The 26,592-nt window shown below is 52.5% G+C and overlaps 1 protein-coding gene across 1 annotated transcript in view; it reads right to left on the bottom strand.

Moving 5' to 3' along the window:
* LOC119973814 (semaphorin-3E-like) overlaps positions 1–26,592 on the bottom strand; it is a 269,960-nt gene that overhangs the window by 90,917 nt on the left and 152,451 nt on the right. Inside the window, 1 exon segment of the mRNA XM_038812238.1 lies at positions 10,127–10,243. Within this exon segment, the coding sequence (XP_038668166.1) occupies positions 10,127–10,243 (117 nt within the window).

Genomic DNA, 26,592 nt, shown 5'->3' with positions numbered 1-26,592 from the left:
CTTTTGGAGTATCATTTTGGAGTAAACATTGGAAAGGTTAGGCTGTTATTCCCTGGAGTTTAGAAGAGTAAGAGGTGACTTGATTGAAATATATAAGAAATGAAAATGAAAATCGTTTATTGTCACGAGTAGGCTTCAATGAAGTTACTGTGAAAAGCCCCTAGTCGCCACATTCCGGCGCCTGTCCGGGGAGGCTGGTACGGGAATCGAACCGTGCTGCTGGTCTGCTTGGTCTGCTTTAAAAGCCAGCGATTTAGCGCAGTGAGCTAAATCAGATCCTGAGGGGTATCGACAGTGTGGATGTTTCCTCTTGTGGGAGAATCTAGAACTAGGGGGTCACTATTTATAAATAAGGGAACGCCCATTTAAAATGGAGGTGACGTGAAATATTTTCAGAGTAACGTGAGTCAGTTGAGGAGCATTTTAGTGATAGCGACCACAATACGGTATGGTTCAAGTTTGGTATGGACAAGGAAAAGATGACCTGCAAAAAATGGTTTGAGGCAAAGTAGATTTTACGAAAATAAGGCAGGATCTGGCCAAAGTTGGCAGTGAACAGCCTATGTGGGAAAATCTACAGTGGACAGCAAAAAGGAAATGGGAGGGCACAGGCCCAGCATGTTCCTTTCGGGGGAAATGTAGGAGCAATAAGTTCAGGGAACCCTGGATATCTGGGAAAATCCAGGGCTGGATAAGGGGGATGGGAAAGGCTTTTTGCAAGTTCATAGGGAGAAATTCAACTGAGGCCCTCGAGAAATTTAAGAAGTGCAAGAGGGAACTTATGAAAGTAATTAGAAGAGCAAAAAGGGGGCATGAAAAAGGACTTGTGAATAAGATCAGGCAGAATCTTAAGATATTCTCTAAATACATTAAGGGGAAGAGGTTAACCAGGGAAAGAGTGGGGCCCACTAGGGACCAAGGGGGCAATCTGTGAAGTTGCAGGATATTGTTCGGGTGTTAAATGAATACTTCTCATTGGTCTTCACAGGGAAGAAGGAGGGCATAAGTATAGAATTCTGGAAATGTGACTGAGGACCTCGAGTAGTTTGACATAGGAAGTGAGGAGGTATTGGAGACTTTGACGGACTTAAGAATAAATATATCCCAGGCCTGGATGAATTATATTACAGGCTGCTGTGGGAGGCGATGGGGGAGATTGTAGGGGCTCTGACGCAAGTTTTTAATTCCTTTCTGGCCACGGGTCATGGGGCCACTGGAGAACAGCTAATGTTGTTCCACTTTTCAAGAAGGGTGGTAGAGATAAACCAGGGAGTTACAGACTGGTGAGTTTCACATCAATGGTCGGAAAACTATTGGAAGAAATGCTCAAGAGAATTAATTTCCACTTGGAAAGGCCTGGGTTGATAAGGGATAGTCAGCATGGCTTAGGAAGATCATGCCTAACAAATCTGAGAGAATGTTTGGATAAAGTGAGTGAGTGTGGATGAAGGAAGTGCAGTTGATGTTGTTTATATGGATTTTAGCAAAGCCTTTGACAAGGTCCCACATGGAAGACTGATTGAGACGGTTCAAGCACCTGGAATGCAAGGAAACCTGTCGAGGTGGATCTGAAACTGGCTCAGTAACAGGACACAGATGGGTAGTGGGAGACGCTGTTTGAGTCACTGGAGGCCGGTGTCCACCGGCGCACCCCAGGGATCAGTGATAGGTCCCTTATTGTTATATATAAATGATATAAATGAGAATGTGGGGGGCATGATAAGTAAGTTTGCAGACTACACCCAAGATTAGTAGGGTGGTTAACAATGAAGAAGAGGGTCGAAGGTTGCCATAAGATATAGATGGGTTGGTCAGATGCGCAGAGCAGTGGCAGATTGTATTTAACCCTAATAAGTGTGGGATGATGCACTTTGGAAGAAGAAACAGTTCAAGGGAGGATGTAATGAATGGCAGGATACTAGGAAGCTCAGAGGAACAGATGGATCTTGGGGAACTTGTTCACAGATCCCTGAAGGCGGCAGAGGAGGTGAATAGGGTTGTTAAGGAGGCAAATGGGACACTTACCTTTGTCAGTCGTGGTATAGACTATAAAAGCAAAGAGGTTATGTTGGAGCTGTTCAGAACATTGGTTAGGCCACAGTTGGAGTACTGTGTGCAGTTCTGGTCACCTCACTATGGGAAGGATGTGATTGCACTGGAGGGTTGCAGAGGAGATTCACCAGGATGTTGCCTGGGATGGAGCATCTGAGCTATAAGGAGAGACTGGATAGGTTGGGATTGTTTTCTTTAGAGCAGAGAAGGCTGAGGGGGGATATGACTGAGGTGTATAAGAGTTTTACAGCAGCACTGTTGCTTCACAGCGCCAGGTTCGATTCCCGGCTTGGGTCACTGTCTGTGTGGAGTCTGCACTTTCTTCCCGTGTCTGCGTGGGTTTCCTCCGGGTGCTCCAGTTTCCTCCCTCAAGTCCCGAAAGACGTGCTGTTCGGTGAATTGGACATTCTGAATTCTCCCTCTGATTACCCAAATAGGCGCCGGAATGTGGCGACTAGGGGCTTTTCACAGTAAATTCATTGCAGTGTTAATGTAAGCCTACTTGTGACAATAAAGATTATCATTATATGAGGGTTTGGACAGGATAAGTAGGAAGCAGCTGTTCCCCTTGGTTGAGGGTCAATCACAGGAGGGCATAGTTTCAGGGTGTGGGGCAGGGGGTTCCGAGGGGATTTGAGAATGTTGTTTTCACTCAGAGGGTGTTGAGAATCTGGAATGTACGGCCTGGGAAGGTAATGGAGGCTGGAAACCTGAGACACCCTCACATTCCAGGATATGGGACAGGTGCCGGTAAGTGGGATCAGTGACAGATTAGGGGTAGTTATTGCTGGTGCAGACTCGATGGGCCGAAGGGTCTTTTCGGTGTTGTAAGACTGGCTCTATGAATCTTTGGAACTCTCTTCCTGAGAAGATGGTGGAAGCAAAGTCTTTGAATCTTTTTAAGGCAGAGCTAGATAAATTCTTGATAAGCAAGGGAGTGAAAGGTTATCAGAGGTGGGCAGGATGCAGATTTGGGGTTACCATCATATTAACCATGATCCTATTAATTGGAGGAGCTTGCTCAAGCGGCTGAATGGCCATATGTTGGCTAAAATCATCTGACTTGGTGCAAAATTGGTGATGAAACCTGTGATTACCCTGGTTTGTAGCTGGGAGTTATTATAGAGAAATGTGGAATCTTCAGAGGAAATGTTCTGGCCTGCACAGTTTAAACAACAGGCAGAAAAACTAACACAAATTGTTTTGGGGTAAAAATAACAGCTGTGAATCCATCATTCTTTTACTGTAATTCCTCCAAAGGATCACAGCCTGTTTTGTTCAATTCAATTACTGAAACTTCATATTTGTACGGATGCAGTTCAACAAAACTTTGTAAACGGAGATCAAAATAAATTATAGTAACATTGAACTAATCCATGAAATTCAGGGATTGAAATGACTAGGGTCTTTTCACAGTAACTTTATTGAGGCCCACTTATGACAATAAGAGATTATTATTGTTATTATTCAGATTTTAGCAGCTGACATTCAGAGTTTTTCAGGAGGCAGTGGAAATGTTAGAGTTTAGAGCAACAATTTGCAACCTCTCAAACTGTTGGCAGTTTTGTTGGGAGCAGTTGGCTAAATTGGCGAGGTGACTATCGAGTGGGGCAGGATGATGCCAATGGCACAGATTAAGGAGGCACAACTACTTTGCAATTCCCCACATGATGTGGAGTGCTGCCCCTCAAGATATTTAACCATTTTGTCTCCAACAGAACAAAGAACAAAGAAAATTACAGCACAGGAACAGGCCCTTCGGCCCTCCCAGCCTGCGCCGATCCAGATCCTTTGTCTAAACCTGTAGCCTATTTTCCAAGGATCTACTTCCCTCTTTTCCCCGCCCGTTCATATATCTGTCCAGATGCATCTTAAATGATGCTATTGTGCCCGCCTCTACCACATTTCTTTTCACCTCTGCCGGCAAAGCGTTCCAAGCACCCACCACCCTCTGCATAAAAAACTTTCCACGCACATCTCCCTTAAACTTTCCCCCTCTCACCTTGAAATCGTGACCCCTTGTAATTGACACCCCCACTCTTGGAAAAAGCTTGTTGCTATCCACCCTGTCCAAACCTCTTATAATTTTGTAGACCTCAATCAGGTCTCCCCTCAACCTCCGTCTTTCCAATGAAAACAATCCTAATCTACTCAACAGGGGAGATGTGTTTGACGTCTTGTGGATTGTAGTTAATTCCCCAATAATCACAAACTATTGTGTTCATCTTTGTCAATCTCTCCGTAGTTCCAACCTGTCCCTGACCTTCTATCCTCTTCCACTCCCTCTGATAATCCATCACAATTCTTCGCCTTTTCAGCTCTGAAGAACATACGGATTCTCCGATAATTCTGCTTCTCTCTCCACGGGTGCTGACAGGCTTGTTGGGTTTATCCAGCATTTTCTGGCTTTATGACCAAACTGTTTGCTAATTTTACAAAAGAGCGCCTGATTGAGTTCTCTGCAACCATTACATCTTTAAACCTATGCTCAGTTACACACAAGGAGCTAGTTCACGCTGGGACACGGCACACACACAGCCCACGGCACGTGCACAGCCCCATGGCACGCGCACAGCCCCACGGCACGCTCACAGCCCCACGGCACGCTCACAGCCCCACGGCACGCGCACAGCCCCATGGCACGTGCACAGCCCCATGGCACGTGCACAGCCCTACGGCACGCTCACAGCCCCACGGCACACACACAGCCCCACGGCACGTGCACAGCCCTATGGCACGCTCACAGCCCCACGGCACACACACAGCCCCACGGCACGATCGCACAGCCCCACGGCACGTGCACAGTCCCATGGCACGCGCACAGCCCCACGGCACGCGCACAGCCCCACGGCACGTGCACAGTCCCATGGCACGCGCACAGCCCCACGGCACGCGCACAGCCCCATGACACGCTCACAGCCCCACGGCACGTGCACAGCCCCATGGCACGCGCACAACCCCACGACACGTGCACAGCCCCACGGCACGCGCACAGCCCCACGGCACGCGCACAGCCCCACGGCACGCACATAGCCCCCCGGCACGCACAGAGCCCCACGGCACGTGCACATCCCCACGGCACGCGCACAGCCCCACGGCACGTGCACAGCCCCATGGCACGTGCACATCCCCATGGCACGCGCACAGCCCCACGGCACGCGCACAACCCCACAGCACGTGCACAGCCCCACGGCACGCGCACAGCCCCACGGCACGCGCACAGCCCCACGGCACGCGCACAGCCCCACGGCACGCGCACAGCCCCACGGCACGTGCACAGCCCCACGGCACGCGCACAGCCCCACGGCACGCGCACAGCCCCACGGCCCGCGCACAGCCCCATGGCACGCGCACAGCCCCATGGCACGCGCACAGCCCCATGGCACGCGCACAGCCCCACGGCACGCGCACAGCCCCATGGCACGCACACAGCCCCACGGCACGCACACAGCCCCATGGCACGCACACAGCCCCACGGCACGCTCACAGCCCCACGGCACGGCACAGCCCCACGGCACGCTCACAGCCCACGGCACGGCACAGAGCCCCACGGCACACTCACAGCCCCACGGCACACTCACAGCCCCACGGCACACTCACAGCCCCACGGCACACTCACAGCCCCACGGCACACTCACAGCCCCACGGCACGCGCACAGCCCCACGGCACGCGCACAGCCCCACGGCACGCGCACAGCCCCACGGCACGCGCACAGGCCCACGGCACGCGCACAGCCCCACGGCACGCTCACAGCCCCACGGCACGCGCACAGCCCCACGGCACGCGCACAGCCCCACGGCACGCGCACAGCCCCACGGCACACTCACAGCCCCACGGCACACTCACAGCCCCACGGCACGCGCACAGCCCCACGGCACGCTCACAGCCCCACGGCACGCGCACAGCCCCACGGCACGCGCACAGGCCCACGGCACGCGCACAGCCCCACGGCACGCGCACAGCCCCACGGCACGGCACAGCCCCACGGCACGGCACAGCCCCACGGCACACTCACAGCCCCACGGCACGGCACAGCCCCACGGCACGGCACAGCCCCACGGCACGGCACAGAGCCCCACGGCACACTCACAGCCCCACGGCACACTCACAGCCCCACGGCACACTCACAGCCCCACGGCACGGCACAGAGCCCCACGGCACACTCACAGCCCCACGGCACGCGCACAGCCTCATGGCACACTCACAGCCCCATGGCACACTCACAGCCCCACGGCACGCGCACAGCCTCACGGCACACTCACAGCCCCACGGCACGCGCACAGCCTCACGGCACACTCACAGCCCCACGGCACGCGCACAGCCTCACGGCACACGCACAGCCCCACGGCACGCGCACAGCCTCACGGCACGCGCACAGCCCCACGGCACGCGCACAGCCCCACGGCACGCGCACAGCCCCACGGCACGCGCACAGCCCCACGGCACGCGCACAGCCCCACGGCACGCGCACAGCCCCACGGCACGCGCACAGCCCCACGGCACGCGCACAGCCCCACGGCACGCGCACAGCCCCACGGCACGCGCACAGCCCCACGGCACGCGCACACCCCCACGGCACGCGCACAGCCCCACGGCACGCGCACAGCCCCACGGCACGCGCACAGCCCCACGGCACGCGCACAGCCCCACGGCACGCTCACAGCCCCACGGCACGCTCACAGCCCCACGGCACGCGCACAGCCCCACGGCACGCTCACAACCCCACGGCACGCGCAGAACCCCACGGCACGCGCACAGCCCCACGGCACGCGCACAGCCCCACGGCACGCGCACAGCCCCACGGCACGCGCACAGCCCCACGGCACGCGCACAGCCCCACGGCACGCGCACAGCCCCACGGCACGCGCACAGCCCCACGGCACGCGCACAGCCCCACGGCACGCGCACAGCCCCACGGCACGCGCACAGCCCCACGGCACGCGCACAGCCCCACGGCACGCGCACAGGCCCACGGCACGCGCACAGCCCCACGGCACGCGCACAGCCCCACGGCACGGCACAGCCCCACGGCACACTCACAGCCCCACGGCACGCGCACAGCCCCACGGCACGCGCACAGCCCCACGGCACGCGCACAGCCCCACGGCACGCGCACAGCCCCACGGCACGCTCACAGCCCCACGGCACGCGCACAGCCCCACGGCACGCGCACAACCCCACGGCACGTGCAGAACCCCACGGCACGCGCACAGCCCCACGGCACGCGCACAGCCCCACGGCACGCGCACAGCCCCACGGCACGCGCACAGCCCCACGGCACGCGCACAGCCCCACGGCACGCGCACAGCCCCACGGCACGGCACAGCCCCACGGCACGCTCACAGCCCACGGCACGGCACAGAGCCCCACGGCACACTCACAGCCCCACGGCACACTCACAGCCCCACGGCACACTCACAGCCCCACGGCACACTCACAGCCCCACGGCACACTCACAGCCCCACGGCACGCGCACAGCCCCACGGCACGCGCACAGCCCCACGGCACGCGCACAGCCCCACGGCACGCGCACAGGCCCACGGCACGCGCACAGCCCCACGGCACGCTCACAGCCCCACGGCACGCGCACAGCCCCACGGCACGCGCACAGCCCCACGGCACGCGCACAGCCCCACGGCACACTCACAGCCCCACGGCACACTCACAGCCCCACGGCACGCGCACAGCCCCACGGCACGCTCACAGCCCCACGGCACGCGCACAGCCCCACGGCACGCGCACAGCCCCACGGCACGCGCACAGCCCCACGGCACGCGCACAGCCCCACGGCACGGCACAGCCCCACGGCACGGCACAGCCCCACGGCACACTCACAGCCCCACGGCACGGCACAGCCCCACGGCACGGCACAGCCCCACGGCACGGCACAGAGCCCCACGGCACACTCACAGCCCCACGGCACACTCACAGCCCCACGGCACACTCACAGCCCCACGGCACGGCACAGAGCCCCACGGCACACTCACAGCCCCACGGCACGCGCACAGCCTCATGGCACACTCACAGCCCCATGGCACACTCACAGCCCCACGGCACGCGCACAGCCTCACGGCACACTCACAGCCCCACGGCACGCGCACAGCCTCACGGCACACTCACAGCCCCACGGCACGCGCACAGCCTCACGGCACACGCACAGCCCCACGGCACGCGCACAGCCTCACGGCACGCGCACAGCCCCACGGCACGCGCACAGCCCCACGGCACGCGCACAGCCCCACGGCACGCGCACAGCCCCCACGGCACGTGCACAGCCCCACGGCACGCGCACAGCCCCACGGCACGCGCACAGCCCCACGGCACGCGCACAGCCCCACGGCACGCGCACAGCCCCACGGCACGCGCACAGCCCCACGGCACGCGCACAGCCCCACGGCACGCGCACAGCCCCACGGCACGCGCACAGCCCCACGGCACGCGCACAGCCCCACGGCACGCGCACAGCCCCACGGCACGCTCACAGCCCCACGGCACGCTCACAGCCCCACGGCACGCGCACAGCCCCACGGCACGCTCACAACCCCACGGCACGCGCAGAACCCCACGGCACGCGCACAGCCCCACGGCACGCGCACAGCCCCACGGCACGCGCACAGCCCCACGGCACGCGCACAGCCCCACGGCACGCGCACAGCCCCACGGCACGCGCACAGCCCCACGGCACGCGCACAGCCCCACGGCACGCGCACAGCCCCACGGCACGCGCACAGCCCCACGGCACGCGCACAGCCCCACGGCACGCGCACAGCCCCACGGCACGCGCACAGCCCCACGGCACGCGCACAGCCCCACGGCACGCGCACAGCCCCACGGCACGCGCACAGCCCCACGGCACGCGCACAGCCCCACGGCACGCGCACAGCCCCACGGCACGCGCACAGCCCCACGGCACGCGCACAGCCCCACGGCACGCGCACAGCCCCACGGCACGGCACAGAGCCCCACGGCACGGCACAGAGCCCCACGGCACAGAGCCCCACGGCACGGCACAGAGCCCCACGGCACGGCACAGAGCCCCACGGCACGGCACAGAGCCCCACGGCACACAGCCCCACGGCACACAGCCCCACGGCACGCGCACAGCCCCACGGCACGGCACGGCACAGCCCCACGGCACGGCACGGCACAGCCCCACGGCACGCGCACAGCCCCACGGCACGCGCACAGCCCCACGGCACGCGCACAGCCCCACGGCACGCGCACAGCCCCACGGCACGCGCACAGCCCCACGGCACGCGCACAGCCCCACGGCACGCGCACAGCCCCACGGCACGCGCACAGCCCCACGGCACGCGCACAGCCCCACGGCACGCGCACAGCCCCACGGCACGCGCACAGCCCACGGCACGCTCACAGCCCACGGCACGGGCACAGCCCCACGGCACGCGCACAGCCCCACGGCACGCGCACAACCCCACGGCACGTGCAGAACCCCCACGGCACGCGCACAGCCCCACGGCACGCGCACAGCCCCACGGCACGCGCACAGCCCCACGGCACGCGCACAGCCCCACGGCACGCGCACAGCCCCACGGCACGCGCACAGCCCCACGGCACGCGCACAGCCCCACGGCACGCGCACAGCCCCACGGCACGCGCACAGCCAACGGCACGCGCACAGCCCCACGGCACGCGCACAGCCCCACGGCACGCGCACAGCCCCACGGCACGCGCACAGCCCCACGGCACGCGCACAGCCCCACGGCACGCGCACAGCCCCACGGCACGCGCACAGCCCCACGGCACGCGCACAGCCCCACGGCACGCGCACAGCCCCACGGCACGGCACAGAGCCCCACGGCACGGCACAGAGCCCCACGGCACAGAGCCCCACGGCATGCGCACAGCCCCACGGCACGGCACGGCACGGCACAGCCCCACGGCACGGCACGGCACAGCCCCACGGCACGGCACGGCACAGCCCCACGGCACGTGCAGAGCCCCACAGCACGTGCAGAGCCCCACAGCACGCACACAGCCCACGGCTTAGTTCGCACTGGGCAAACAGTCCTTTAGTATTAACGAAAATGGAGAGAAACTGTAAATGATTACCTTTCAGCAATCTTTCATCGTGTTCTGTTCTGGTTGTCGAATGGTAACCCATGCTTCGAAAGATTGCAGGATCTTCTCCAAAAAAATCAGTGTAGAGGCCAATGTACAGCTGTCCGTCTAGAACACAACATTTTGTTAAATTTCTTCAATGTTGTTGAAGGATTGAAATGTTTCTCTTTTCCTATGACCACCTCCTTTTCCTGCTGTTTATTTTTGGCCCTTTATTTCTCCTTTTTGTGTTCGACTCCACTCATTGTTTTTCTTTCCCTCTTTCTGTAAATTTTCGCATCTGTCTATCTTATTGTTTTTTGTGTATTTTTCTCTTCTTTTTGAAGAGCTCATAAAAGTTCCTTTATTTCTTTATTGACGTATCTTTTACTTTCTTTAAAAAAGGTATTAGTGTGGCATTATCCTGATCGTTTAATCCTCACATTCGGGGAGTTGGGGAGTTGGGGATTGTAGGTGGAGAGGATATTGGGCCTGCGTCACAAAGGCTGCGATTGGTGGTGTGCACAAGAGGTGGTGCTTGGCAAGTTGTTATAAAAGCAATTTTAAGGATAATGACTGAATTGTTGATCTGGATGTCTCGATTACTGCAGATCAGGATGGAAACAAGGACCAGGATCATCTGTTTGAGAGTTATGTTCTCCCGCTGGAGTTGAATTGATCGTGCTCATGCTGGGAGTGCAAATCAGGAAGAGATTCCCAATCCTTAGTCATGCTAATTTGGACATGGTGAGGATTGCGAGGGATTCCCCAGGGAATCCCGCTATCAGGCCCCATTTTTAGAGGGCGGTCGATAGTGAGATCCGCTGGGCCTCCCTCTCTGTCCCCACATGCAATTCAGCTCCCATCCCCCCTCCCTGGGATTTTCTGGGTCATCCCACACCCTCCCTAGTATGGGGGGTGACCTGACTCCCCTCCCACCCAGAGACCCCCCCTAATTAAAGAGGCCTCTAGAAGGAAGACCCCTGTCTTGAAGCAAGGTAAGAAGTCTTACAACACCAGGTTAAAGTCCAACAGGTTTGTTTCAAACACGAGCTTTCGGAGCACGGCTCCTTCTTCAGGTGAATGGAAAGGCTTGTTCCAGAAATGTTTATATAGACACAGTCAGAGATGCCCCGGAATGCGAGCACCTGTGCTCGCATTCCGGGGCATCTCTGACTGTGTCTATATAAACATTTCTGGAACAAGCCTTTCCATTCACCTGAAGAAGGAGCCGTGCTCCGAAAGCTCGTGTTTGAAACAAACCTGTTCGACTTTAACCTGGTGTTGTAAGACTTCTTACTGTGCTCACCCCAGTCCAACGCCGGCATCTCCACATCATGTCTTGAAGCAAGAGAGCAGTCCAGACAGATACCGTGAAAACAATCACTGCTTTCACTGATTGGGCAACACAGTCGCTGGCTCAGGCTCAGGAAGCAGTACCTGGCAATTCCTGGAAAGGCATCCAGTCAGCTGGGTTTAACCCCCCCTCCAATCTCTCATCTGCAAGTCTTTCATTCATTTCTCTTTGATATTGATTTTACTAGGCTGTAATTGACAGCTTCCACACACACCCAGCTGTCAGCGTTGTTTCATTATCTTCCTTCAGGTTTGAATGGCTTTGAAGTACCCAGGGCGCGATTCTCCGCACTCCCGACGGTGCGGAGAATAGCGTGGCTCGTAAAATTTTATGGCCACACTGTTCCGACGCCTTCCCGCTATTCTCCCTCCCCCCCCACGCCCGACTCCCGATACGAATCGCTGCCGCCGTTTTTTTACGGCCGGCAGCGATTCTCAGCTGATGGATGGGCCGAGTTCCCAGCCCTTTACGGCTGTTTTTACGAACGGCAAACACACCTGGTCTGGCCGTTCGTAAAAACGGCCGTAAACTGTCGATTTTTAAAACCATGGCACCGATTGGCACGGCAGTACCACGGCCGTGCCAAGGGTGCCATGGGCCCGCGATCGGTGGGCACCGATCGCGGGCAGCGGGTCCGATACCCGCGCACTCTTTGTCCTTCCGCCGCCCCGCAGTATCCATTCGCGGGGCGGCTGAGGGGCATCCCGGCCCGCGCATGCGCGGGTTTCGCGCAAATGCGCGATGACGTCATCCGCGCATGCGCGGGTTGGAGTCTTCCAATCCGCGCATGCGCGGCTGATGTCATATGACGCGTCAGCCGGCGCTAACTCCGGCAAGCGGGCTTAACGAAATTCGTTAAGCCCGCGATGCCAGAGTTTACGCCGTCGGGATGCTAGCCCCGACCGGGGACCAGAATCGGTTCCCGGTCGGGAAGGGAGGGGCTGGCGTCAAACCCGCCCGGATTTGATGCCAGCCTTACGATTTCTCCCCATATGGGAGAATCGCGCCCCCAATGTCTGTGCAGAGTCTGCACATCCTCGCCGTGTCTGCGTGGGTTCCCCCCGGGTGCTCTGGTTTCCTCTCACAGCCCAATGACGTGCAGGTTAGGTGGATTGGCCGTGATAAATTGCCCTTAGTGTCCAAAAAGGATAGGTGGGGTTGCTGGGATAGGGTAGGGGGCATGGACCTGGGTGAGGTGCTCTTTCGCAGGGTCAATGCTGGCTCGATGGGCCGAATTACTTTCTTTTGCACTGTATGGATTCTATGATTCTATGATAGTAAAAATAATTTCACAGAGAAATGAAGGCTCACAGATCAGAGATCTGAAGGGGTTTAAACCCAGCTGACTGCTTTTCTCTTCCCGAAATTGTTTTTACAAATTCATTCCTGGGTTGTGAGGCTGTGCTGGCATTTATTGTCCAACCATAATTGCCCTTGAGAGGGCAGTTAAGAGTTAACCACATTTCTGAGGGTCTGGAGTTACATGTAGGCCAGACCAGGTCAGGACGGCAGATTTCCTTCCCTAAAGGACATTAGTGAACCTTTCACTGATGGGTTTCACATGGTTTCATGGTCCTCATTATATCTTTAATTCCAGATATTTTTTATCGAGTTTAAATTCCACCACCTGCTGTCATCAGGCAGTGCGGAAATTTAAGATGCCTGAAGAACTGGACAATGTGTCTTCGAGCCCATGTTACTGGACACTAATGGCAACAGCAGAACAGGCAGGATTAGTAAAATGTACAGCTCTGATTTTTGACATTTTCAGTAGATGTCAGCATTGATTAACCGTGTTGGTCGCACAAATGTCCATCTTGCAAAGAATCATCTTGTACGTATATTTCCCACACACATACATCACTGAGATGTTTCAAAATATGAAAATGTACATTACAAATCACAACAGGTAATTGCTTTACTCTCACTATTGCACCTGATCTATTCAGAATCACTGACTGTGGTGAATTATAAACACTAATAATCCACACTGTATTGTACAACATTTGTTGAGCCTGTCCCTTGTACTAGATCATGTGTAGTTGCGCGGCTCTACCCATAGGGGGAGATGAGGAACTTGTACTGGGCTCCACCCTTGGCTCCGCCCATGGCTCCACCCATGGCTCCTCCCCCTAACCGGAAGTATAAAGGTTGCTGTTGTGAGCCTGCTGCCAGTTCATCTAGAGTTCATCTCGTCACAGGCAGGCTCTGTTGTAAGACGATTAAAACCACTGTTCGCTTCCAACCACGTGTCGCGTGAATTGATGGTCTCATCATTGACATCAATAAATAGGTGGTTATATACAAAGAGAATCAATTTAACACCAGAGATTGGAGTGCAGCACCACATCAATCAAAGCTGACTGGTGAGAGTTTGTGATAAGTTTCTGTTTCGAAACCCACAACTGACCTCCACTCAGTTCCTCTGGTTTGTGAAGCAGACAATTGGTCAGCAGGCCTTCAGCTGCCAAGGACTTCAGCCCTGAAATGCCATCTCTCCATCCCTCCATCAAACTCCCCATCTCTCTGTCACACATTCTCTCCATCAACCTCTCCACCTCTCTGTCACACATTCTCTCCATCAACCTCTCCATCTCTTTGTCACACATTCTCTCCATCAACCTTTCCATCTCTCTGTCACACATTCGCTCCATCAACGTCTCCATCTCTCTGTCACACATTCTCTCCATCAACCTGTCCATCTCTCTGTCACACATTCTCTCCATCAACCTCTCCACCACAGCTAGTCTCACTCTAAGTCGGTATTCTTCAAAGTCGGGGGCGCGACCCGCAGGTGGGTCGCGGGCGGGTGTCGGGAGGGTCGTGGAGCCGTTGGCGGCGGCGCTCCCGATCGCGCAAATCCCCGCGCAGCAGCCGGCTTTTCATAACGCCGGCTGCAAGCGGCCAAAAACACTTTTAAAAAAAATTTGGCAGCATTGTCCGTGTGCGCCGATAATCGGGCACGCATGCACAGTGCGGCCGCTATTTTTTTAAAAGGTTGCAGCTTTTTGTTTTACAAGTTCTGGAGTGGTTTTTATTCATTTATTAATTTATTTTATTCATTTTATTTTTACAAGTTCGGTGGGGGGGGTGTTTATTCATTATTTTCATTTATTTTACTCATTCTCTTTTTATTTTTTTTACAAGTTCGGGGGGTGGGGGGGGGGGGGGGTTTATTTGATAAAATTTTACAGGAAAAAAATGCAGAACTTTGGACAAATGGAGACTCCATACTTTCCGACACCGGAAGGCTTCACCTTCATCCAACAGGTTCCATTGGAGGAGCGTGGACGAGGGCCAAAGGGACCCAAAACTATTTCCTCCATTTTTATCAGCAGCAAACAAGGTAAGAGAAAATGGTGAGTCGCGCAGGTCGGCCGGCGTGGGTCACGAAGGTCGGCTGGGTGGGTCACGAAGGTCGGCTGGGTGGGTAACAAAGGTCGGCCGGCGTGAGTCACGAAGGTCGGCTGGGTGGGTCACGAAGGTCGGCTGGGTGGGTAACGAAGGTCGGCCGGCGTGAGTCACGAAGGTCGGCTGGGTGGGTAACGAAGGTCGGCTGGGTGGGTCACAAAGGTCGGCTGGGTGGGTCACGAAAGTCGACTGGGTTGGGACCCGATGGTTGGTCGGTTAGTAAAAATGGGTCACTGGAAAAAAAGTTTGAAGAACACTGACCCAAGATGCTCTCCCGCGATCTAAACCCCTCACCTTGGAAATTCCAGGCCAGCGCTGTCCGGTGATTGTCTCCACAAATGGGGACCAGATGGAATTTCACTCCGGGGGGTCTCCCTGAGGTTCGGAGGCCTCATGTTCTTGACCTCTGGTCAGGGTGTCACCCTGGCACTGCGCGTGTGCCAGCCTGGCAATTTTTCCATGCTGCAGATCAGGCCCAGGGGCACCCTGTGTGAATGCAGGGCGGGGACCCGTTACTGGTGATTTGAGGCTGGGGATTCGGGTGTTGAGAGATCAGGTCACGGTTTAAAAATGCAAGTGAAACCCCTCAGTGCAGAAAATGGGACAAGGTGCAGCCTGAGACTTGCTGAGTCTCCGAATCTATCCGGATGGCATGCTGTTTCTCAGGGCTCCGAGTGCCGGGAAACATCCGGTTAATCCCACGCTATGGAACTCTGTTCCCATTTGGGTAGATGGTACCCTCTCTGTCTCAATGTGGTCTGAGCAAGGCTTCATTCTGACAGGAAAGTCACGACAGCCTTTCAGAACTACCGTGAACAGCTGAACCTGCTGTTCTTGTAGAAAAGAATCATTTATATTCTGGGAACTGCAGTCAATGATTTCTCAGACTCACTCAAGGAAAACCGTTGATGGGAGCAATTATTCATCTCCGGTATTCAACAGTAAATGAGAATCCTTTGAATAAATTGTGATCTACTTCATAAATCATCATTTTCCACAACCCACACCAAAACCAGATAAATTCATCTTCCAGACTTCATCCCAGAATGAATTTTCAAATGAGCACATCATGATTTGGTATTGATTACCTGAGTGTTCGACAACTTCAGTAAGTAAAAAATAAAAATATGCATTTTTCATAAAAAATAATCATGAATCTATTAACGCTCACTTCTATTATTAAACAAATCAGATGACAATTTCTAAATGTAACTCTATTATTCAAAAAGGACTGAGACAATCAGGAAATTGCAGGCCAGTCAGCTGAATATCTGCCATAGGGAAAACATTTGAAGCTAGTATTAAAGAAGCTATAGCAGGGCACTTGCTCAAGGTCATCAGGCAGAGTCAGTATAGTTCTGCTAAAAGGAAATAATGTTTAACCAACTTATTGGACTTCTTTGAGGAAATAACATGCTGTGGATGAAGCGGAAACAGTAGATGTACAGGATTTAGGTTTCGAGGAGGCATTTGATAAAGTGCCAGATCGAAGTTTATTGCTGAAAATAAAGCTCATGTTATAGGGCATAACATACTGGTGTGGAGAGACGATTGGCCAACAGGAAGCAGAGTAGGTCGAAATGGGTCTTTTTCAGCAATGGGTGGTGGGCCACAGGGATCAATGCTGGGGCCTCAATTGTTTACAATTTATGTAAATGACACGGATGAATGGATTGAAGGTGTGATTGCCTAATGATTTGATGACAGAAAGATAAGCAGGAAAGTAAGTTGTGAAGAGGACATAAGGAGGGTCAAAAATATTGATGGATTAAATGGGTGGGCAGAGTATAAAGTGGGAAAATGTGAAATTGCCTATTGTAACATAGAAAATAGGAGGAGGGGAGAGGAGGCCATTGGGTCCTTCGAGCCGGATCTGCTATTCATCATGATCATGGCAGGAAGAATTAAAAAAAGCATATTATCTAAATGCTGAGAGATTGCAGAGCCCTGCAATGTAGAGGGATCTGGGTGTCTTAGTACATGAATGGTATACAAATACAGCAAGTAATTAGGAAAGCGAATAGAATGTTATTGTTTATTGTGAGGGGGATTGAATATTGGGAAAATGTGCTTCAGTTGTACAGGCACCAAGGAGACCAGATGTGATGTACAGTGTGCAGTATTGGTCTCCTGTTTGAGGAAGGATGTAAATGTGTTGGAAACAATTCAGAGAAGGTTTACCAGACCAATTGGTGGAATGGACGGGTTAGCTATGAGGAAAGGTTGGACAGGCCAAGCTAATATCTGCTGGAGGTTAGAAGATGAGAGGTACTTGGTTGAAACATAAAATCCTGATGGGTACTGAAAGGGTGAATGTGGAGAGGATGTTTCCTCTTGTGGGAGAATTTTCAACTAGGGGTCACGGTTAAAAAATAAGGGGTCACTCATTTGGAACTGAGATGAGGAGAATTATTTTTCTCTGCAGTAGAAGCAGTTTGTGAATATTTTTAACGCAGAGGTGGATAGATTCTAGGTCACCAAGGGCTGAATGGCCTCCTCCTGGTCCTTGTCCATATGTTTGTATATCTGGAGTCTGCACCTGTGCAATTTGGAAATGAGGACGTCACTGTCTGAGTTGTTCATCTCCTTTACAAAATTCATGGCATTCCTCTTCTGGTGATCCCTTGATGTGAGAAGGATATTTGCTGCTGAGTACAGCCGGCAGCAAGAACCTCTGTGTGGAATCTTTCAACATAGGGAGGTTGTTACTCAGCAGTTACCTCACGATTCGGGCTGACAGGAAATTCTCCAGCTCGTCCTACCTGTCACAGGCCTACAGGAAGGGTTTGCAGTTTGACAATTGGCTACATCATAAACACACCTTGTGTCACCGACAGGTCCTGGTGTGGAAATTGTCCCTTGAGCTGCTGGCCCAGATGCCGGGAGGCTCCCGCTCTGTCATAAAACTCCCAGATTAGGAACTTTTGAATCTTGCTGATGGACTTGGCTAATTGGCCAAACTAAGCACCCCTGAAAAATATATGTGTGGTGCATTTCAGTAATAAATTTAACAGCATGATACATGATCATGATTGATAATTAACCTCTTTGACCCTGAAAAATATTATTACAAGTGCGTGGAGTCAGATTGTAATTTTAAAAAAATATTATTGAAGATTTTTTAAAAAATCTTTACATTTTCTTTCTGTCCCTTTTTATCTCCATTAATGCCATGTTCCTTTCCCTCTCTTTGGGCAGAATTCGTCCATCTGGGATTTAGTTCCATGGCGGGGGTGGGAACGGGAGGTGTTTCCTGCTGTGGGGTCTGGCAGGAAAGCACAGCATAACGACTGGCCTGGAATTTATGAATTCCGCACAGAGGGGTTTAGCATCGTATTCTGTGGTGGGACGGACATGGTGGCGTGTGCTCCATCATTGTCTCTGGATGTGATATTGAAAAGGCTCCTGACATCATTGACCCAACACTTCTGAAAAAGAAATGGGTCGAGATGGGGTAGAGCTGATCATCTGAAGCTGTTGAATTCGATGTTGAGACCGGAAAGCTGTGACGTGCCTAACTGGAAGTTGAGATGTTGCTCCTCCAGTTTGCGTTACGCTTCACTGGAACATTGCAGCAGGCCAAGGACAGATGTGTGGGATGGGAGCAGGGTCTTGCGTTAAAATGGCAAGCAACAGAAAGGTCAGGATCCTGAATGCGCACAGACTGAAGCTGCTCAGCAAAGCGATCACCCAGTCTGCGTTTGGTCTCTCCGATATAGAGGAGACCACATTGGGAGCAGCGAATGCAGTAGACCAAATTGGAAGAGGTGCAAGTGAAACACTGCTTAACCTGGAATGAGTGTTTTGGGCCTGGGATGTTAAGCATGGAAGAGGTAGAGGGGAAGGTGTTGCACCTTCTGCGATTGCATGGGAAGGTGCCATGGGTGATGTGAGAGGTACTGGGTATGGTGGAGGAGTGGACTAGATTGTCTCGGAGGGAACGGTCTCTGCGGAATGCTGACAGAGGGAGTGAAGGGAAGATGTGTTTGGTGGTGGCATCACGCTGGAGTTGGCGAAAATGGTGGAGGATTATTCTTTGCATACGGAGGCTGGTGGGGTGAAATGTGAGAACGAGGGGGACTCTATCCTTGTTCTGGGAGGGAGGGGAGGGGGAGAGCGTAGTGGGCTGGAGATGGATCACACACTGTCTTTAGCTTTGACAAAGGGCCACATGGACTCAAAATATTAGCTCTTTCTCTTGAGATAGAAACATCCCAGGTGACAATGCGACACTCCTTCAATACTGGACTGTGATATCAATTTTGATGATAAGACTCACAATTTGCAGTTGGACTTCAGTCCAGAGCTCCTGATTCAGAGAGAATAATGCTACAAACTGAGACAACATTTCTCTACAGATGGAGATCAGTCTGTATTCTAGACATTCAACCGTAGGTTTATAATCAGCACAGACAAAAGATCTGGAATAGGAGGTTTGTGTCATGCCCAGTGAAGGCACGTCATATTCTTAAAAAATAAGCTGTGCTCCGTATGGAATTTTCTGTAAATGACATTTCCTTTAAAAATGGACATTAAAATTCCACAAAAGATGGCTGCTGAGCCACCTGACCCGGTCTGTGGATTCACTTGACTGTCCTGTCAGAAACGGACAAAAGGACACGTTCCAAACTAATACCCGTTATTTCTCCTCTCCTGTGACCAGCCAAAAGGAACCTCTTGGTTCCTGAAACCAAGAAGTTAATTGTCTCAAACCCCAGGGTGAATGTTTGCAAACAAACACCCAGATTACTGCTAACCCATTCAGATACAACACTATATTTGGAAAAGGAGACTGTTAGAATCCTGATGGCGAGACAGTCATGTTGTTATTCCCTTAGATCTTTATGTCTGCAAAACACAACAATATAGAAACAACAGCAACAGAGATACTGCCAATGAGTATCTTTTCAGACTTGGGAGGCTGCAATATCGTAAGGTCTCCAAACCTGTTCCTTTTCAAATCCACATATAGAAAACTAACTCCTTGGTAACGAGGCTACAAGTAATTAACTCGGTGAATTGCAAAAAGCCCATCTCTTCAGAAAAATCCTGTAATGTCTCTGGTATTTGACTTTGGCTAGTGAGTTCACCTAACCACACACCAGGAGTGAAAAACCTCTTCTTCATCAGTCCTGCACTGCAGGGATTTCAAGGTGAACCAGTCACATGAATTATGAATTATTCTTTTATTTATAACTTGTAAAAGTGCACTATTCTCTGTAACTGTATTTTTCTTGTGTTTGCATGTGGTGAGTGAATGACATAGTGTTGGATTTTAGAATTGAATGTGTGAATTATGCTGCTGGTTATTCAGATTATTCACACACTTTAGGTGAAGAAATGTCCACATCTTGCACTTAATTACCGACAGTAAGAGAATAAGGGGTTTAGTCCTCTCTCAACCCTTTCTATAACAGTTGATTCTTTGCCCTGACCTGTGCCCGGATATCTGATATTATCAGGAAACTGAAAAAAGCCGACATTTCCAATCCCCTTCACCATCCCTGAAGTATCCCAAACACAAAGAGATCAAAAAATATCAAATTATTCAAATGTTACATTTAATTGATATGTTCCTTCAGCCATAATTACAAAACTATTGCTGTGAATATTTGTTGCTTTATTTAATGGAATTTATTTTTAATGCTATCCAGTGATCTAATTAAACTCAATTAGTGCCCACAATTCAGTTCCCTATCCAGTACCATTGTGACTGTTTTTGTTTTGTTACTTTCTCAGCCAAGAAGAACATGATGCAAAATATGTAAAAGGGAAAACAGAGAACAGAAATAAGACACTGCGGCTTGGAGGTCTTTGTGACAATGGAGTCCTTGAGAACGGGATAAATAATGTGTAAACCATATCCGTAACAAGGTTTATGGAAATCCCAATCAGATAGCCAGTTATTGGAGGCCATTAAAAATAAGCTGATATTTGTCAAACTGTTTTGTGTATCTTTAGCACTGAGAGTGTGTCGGAGAGATATTCTTGTACGAATATTGAACTAATGGGTAACACTGATTCTTTTAGTCATATAGCTAAGTGAATATTCACTTGAACTATTCTACAACATTACCCTCTCTGCTCTCGCTTTCTCCCCCATCTATCTTGCTTTTTAATGGGTTCTACAAATCATTTAATAGTGAAAGCTATGGTATTTTAGGGTATCTCTGAGGTACGGTAAATGCATGCAAAAGTAAAAACTAATGGTTTCATTTTTGAACTCAGTCATTCTTCATCCTGATTATGCAAATCTCCACGGGAATAGGATACATATATTTAACATTGATACAGTGCTGGGAGAAGTTTCAAAGTAGGGATGACTATTAGGAACATCTTCCATTATTTGAATTACATTGGTGATAAGCACTTCTTTGTTATTTTCATATCGGCTGATGATACATGGCAGAAGAAATGAATACAGAGATGTAAGAGATACCAATGTATCAATAATTTCAATCTCATGATGCACATTAAGGCCTTTTCCTCACATCACAAAAATAACAATGATCATACCCGTCACTCTAACAGATATTTATCAGAACCGTATAATTTATTCATTCACAGAATGCAGGCACTACTGACGAGGTCAGCATTAATTGCTCAAATTGTCCCTTGAGAAGGTGAAGTGTGCAGCCTCCTTCAACGAATACCGTCTGGCATTCTTAGGTACGCACATGGTATTGTTATAACTGTTGCACAGTAAATGCTTAAAAAAAAGCATTAAAAAACCTCTCAACATTTAGGCTGTTGAAGCACGAGAGTAAAAACTAAAATGGAACCACTTTAAATGGCAATAGACAAATAGGACCAGAATTTCATGCTCCTGTTTACATTGGAAAGGCTTTCAAAATACTAGGATTCCCACTGCCATTTCCATTTGTTTGCCAATGCAGGTTAGTGAGCTTTGACGCAGAACTCCCACCTTTCCTGGCTCCATTGGGGCTCCAGTGGATCTTTCAGAACCTCAATATCTTTGATGGCGTTGGGCTGATTTTCACAGGAAATGGGGTTCATGGCATCTGAGGAGAATTGAACCATTGGAACTCTCGGCTGGAGTCAGGGGTTAAATAAAATCAGGAATTGAACTGTGTCAACAGGAGCAAGATAAACAGATGCCCCGATAATATTTGCTTTAGCAGTGTGCCTCATTATGTATGCTTAGCTAAACTCCAGGAATGACTAATAGACTTAGTCTGGCAAGACTTTGTTTACAGTTCTAAAGGAGGCTGTCAGTTTTGTTTAATTGACAGTTTTATGCGATTCCAATAACTTTATCTTACTTTGAAATGTTTCTTTTTCAGGGTTTTTGTTCATTTATTTGGATAGGATTAAGAGGTATGAAGTAGATTAAAGGATCCTTCATTGGGACCTCTCTCACTGCTTGTGTTTCATTGAAAGTTTCACGATCGGCTCTGATGGGCAATAATTTTAAATGGCTTTTTAAAAAAATCACACTGGAATTTTTAAGAATTGCCAGTGTATTATTGAACTGAATCATTGGTTGTGTACTTGAGTGGGAATGGAGCAGGTATGGAGTTGGGTATGGGGTATGAAGGGGTTGTGGAGGGTCAGCGAGGGGGAGAGGCGAGGGCGAGAGGATGTAACAGACATGAATACAAGTGGGCTGATGCACAGAACCTGCTGACCTCATCATCTGCCTGCCTCACTGCTGCCTTGGGTCTGACCCGTACCCTGGTCAGCCTCTCCAACATGGAACTAGGGTGGGCAGACGCTGCAAGGATGGAGACAGAATTGCAGATTTGGAAAATTTTCCCACTCTTGCTTTCTGTCTCCTTGACGATAAATCCGGCACATATTAAATAGAATAAGTCATCCGGGGTAATGACTCGCTGGAGTCATTTCATTCAGGGGAATAATTCAAAACACAACCACTGATACAGAATTAAAATTGGACTCAACTCATGTGTGAAACCAAATCTGAAACAGATTTTAAGTAATGCACAAACTGCTCGCCTCATTGTTGCTGCCAGCTCATATAAACAGATTTGAACAAATTTCTCTCGGTTTCGTCGATCTATGCATGATCTCTGCTTGACACTGAACTTGGATTGTAACATTGGAACTGGTTACATTGTGATGTATTCTAAGGTATAGATCATCCATAGATATCTCAAGAGATCGGAGAGGACAGCAAGTCACCATCTCTGCCGTTACCTCACGGGGCCGAAGGTCTTGCCGCCATATTTAAAGGCCAGCAGGATAGCCATTCAGACGCTGCAAGCCGGGAGCTCAGCATTCCTCAGAGACCAGGATACTGCAGAGCAGACAGTGTAGGTCCCACATTTTAGCAAAGCCTCCCTGCAGACTCTCCTCCAGCCAGTCCAAGGGATGACGGCAGGAGGACCTCCTATCTGAGCACAGCAGCCTGTGTGGAGGTCACAGCGGAGATTAGTAACGGTGGGGGGCACAGTAGAACAACCCAGGAAGAGGCTGAATAATCTGCTGTGCTCCACCAGGGGAGTAGTATTGTCTATCCACTGCAAAGTGACACTTGGAAGGACATCAGGCAGTGTCAATGTGTGAGTGAACGCATGGGGCGGCACAGTAGCACAGTGGTTCGCACTGTTGCTTCACAGCTCCAGGCACCGGGGTTTGTTTCCCGGCTTGGGTCACTGTCTGTACGGAATCTGTACGTTCTCCCTGTGTGTGCGTGGGTTTCCTTTGGATGCTCCGGTTTCTTCCCACAGTCCAAAGACGTGCAGGTTAGGTCGATTGGCCATGATAAACTGCCCTTAGTGTCCAAAAAGGTTAGGTGGGGTTACTGGGTTACGGGGATAAGGTGGAGATGAGGGCCTCATGGTAGCATGGTGGTTAGCATCAATGCTTCACAGCTCCAGGGTCCCAGGTTCGATTCCCGGCTGGGTCACTGTCTGTGTGGAGTCTGCACGTCCTCCCTGTGTGTGCGTGGGTTTCCTCCGGGTGCTCCGGTTTCCTCCCACAGTCCAAAGATGTGCGGGTTAGGTGGATTGGCCATGCTAAATTGCCCGTAGTGTAAGGTTAATGGGGGGATTGTTGGGTTACGGGTATACGGGTTACGTGGGTTTAAGTGGGGTGATCATTGCTCGGCACAACATCGAGGGCCGAAGGGCCTGTTCTGTGCTGTACTGTTCTATAATGTGGGCTTAGGTAGGGTGCTCTTTCCAAAGGCTGGTGCAGACTTGATGGGCTGAATGACCTCCTTCTGCACTGTCAATTCTATGATTTTATATCAGACAGGAGTTAGGGTTATCGGACTCAGCAGCTGATGGGACACGTGCAATAAATGCATGGCAGCTGCTTCATGCTCTCAATAGTCTATCAGTTACAGGACATTCTACTTGTTAATCCTGACTGGGGAGGACTCAGGAGCTGTCACAGGCAACCATCTTCCTAAATGCCTCATCACCCATAGGGATGAGAACCAATCCTCTGTCTGCCTGAAAGACACGAACATGATGAGCAGGTGTGGGCCAAGACTGGATTTCCAAACATCCGATTCCTCACCCATTGGAGGAGGAGGCCACAGAACTGTTCAAAGTGAAGCAGGAAGGTGCCTGTGCAACAGGAGATTGGATCACACCAGTAAGCCAATGAGATGCCTCCCGTCTGCAGTTGTGAGCTGCACCCAGAGAGTGAGGCATTCCTTTAATTATGGAGCAAACTGAAGCATCTGCTAAATAATTATTCCATCATTCCAGGTACAATCAAGAAAAGGGGGAGATCCCCAGGGAGACCAGACACAGAAGCAGCCCCAACCCCACCTCTGAGGACGATGCCTCTGAACCAACAGGGGATGCACCATCACAGAATTCACCCATCCTTCCTCCAACAGAGAGACATTCTCCTTGGTGGGTGAATGTTCTAGAATACTCTCGGTAACACAATCCGGTGAGCACGTCATTGACTGAGGTCCACATCTGACAGAGCAGTGACCCTGAGAGCACGCTGGAGACCAGGCCCCTCCTGAGCCTGGGAGCTGGCATTAATTGACCGATTGCAGATACAGAGCGCTATTTGTGAGAGACTGCATCCCTGCTGGTTAAGCATCATGTGATCTGTGGTGACGACAGCAATGAGTGTTTGTGCTGGTTTCAGTTTTCCATCTGATTGTGTGAGAAACATCCTCTATAAACCCTCTCACCGTGTTTGTAAGAATCCAGAGAGTGGGCAGCCCCACAGCTTTCCTCTTTCCTCCAAGCCTGCGCCGACCATGCTGCCCGTCTAAACTAAAATCTTCTACACTTCCTGGGTCCGTATCCCTCTATTCCCATCCTATTCATGTATTTGTCAAGATGTCCCTTAAATGTCACTATCGTCCCTGCTTCCACCACCTCCTCCGGCAGCGAGTTCCAGGCACCCACTACCCTCTGTGTAAAAAACTTGCCTCGTACATCTCCTCTAAACCTTGCCCCTCGCACCTTAAACCTATGCCCCCTAGTAATTGGCCCCTCTACCCTGGGGAAAAGCCTCTGACTATCCACTCTGTCTATGCCCCTCATAATTTTGTAGATCTCTATCAGGTCACCTCTCAACCTCCGTCGTTCCAGTGAGAACAAACCGAGTTTATTCAACCTCTCCTCATAGCTAATGCCCTCCATACCAGGCAACATCCTGGTAACTCTCTTCTGCACCCTCTCTAAAGCCTCCACATCCTTCTGGTAGTGTGGCGACCAGAATTGAGCACTATACTCCAAGTGTGGCCTAACTGAAGGGCGGAATCGCCCGAGGCCGGCGTCAATCCCGCCGTGTCCCGAATTCTCCGACCCCCCCGGGGGGGTGAATCGCCCGAGGCCGGCGTCAATCCCGCCGTGTCCTGAATTCTCCGACCCCCCCGGGGGGGTGAATCGCCCGAGGCCGGCGTCAATCCCGCCGTGTCCTGAATTCTCCACCCCCCGAGATTCGGCAGGGGCGGGAATCGCACCGCGGCGGTCGTGATGGGCCGTAGTCCCGCCGCTGACAGGCCTCTCCCGCCGGCGTGGATTAAACCACCTGACCAGCAGGATTGGTGGCACGGGCGAGCTCTGGGGTCCTGGGGGAGGCGCGGGGCGATCTGACCCCGGGGGGTACCCTCACAGTGGCCTGGCCCGCGATCGGGGCCCACCGATCGGCGTGCGGGCCTGTGACGTGGCGGCACTCTTTTTCATCCTCCTCCGCCATGGCCTTCACGCGGTGTCCTGCCCTTGGCCAGTCCCTCCCCCTTAGTCAGTGAACCTGGAAGCAATCAGAGTGTCCCGTGCGTGTTGGCCCTGCGCACACATTGTATGGTCTCCTGTGCCTCCCCAGGTCCCATGTCCTGCTCATCCTCACCCTCCTCCAAATCCTCCTCATCGGAGGAGGCCTGGTGTTCATCCTCCTCCTCCAACACATCGCCCCTCTGCTGCGTGATGTTGTGGAGGACGCAGCAGACCACCATGATGCGGCCCATCCTCTCACCGTCGTACTGGAGGGCCCCTCCAGAGTGGTCCAGGCACCTGAACCTCATCTTCAGGAGGCTGAAACGCCGCTCGATCACACTCCTAGTCACTGTATGGGCTTTGTTATAGGGGGTCTCTGCGTCGGTCTGTGGCCTCTGCGTAGGTGTCATCAACCACGGCCACAGTGAATAACCCCTGTCACCCAGGGAAATCCCATTGACAAAGGCGGGATCAGTAAATCAGGCGGGTGGGCCGCCTCCGAAAAACACCCTCCTCCCCGAAGAACTCTGACA

The sequence above is a fragment of the Scyliorhinus canicula genome, chromosome 11 (genome assembly GCF_902713615.1).
Source record: "Scyliorhinus canicula chromosome 11, sScyCan1.1, whole genome shotgun sequence".
Taxonomy (NCBI): domain Eukaryota; kingdom Metazoa; phylum Chordata; class Chondrichthyes; order Carcharhiniformes; family Scyliorhinidae; genus Scyliorhinus; species Scyliorhinus canicula.
Note: the sequence above shows the minus strand (reverse complement) of the source record. Positions and strands in the feature narration are given on the sequence as shown.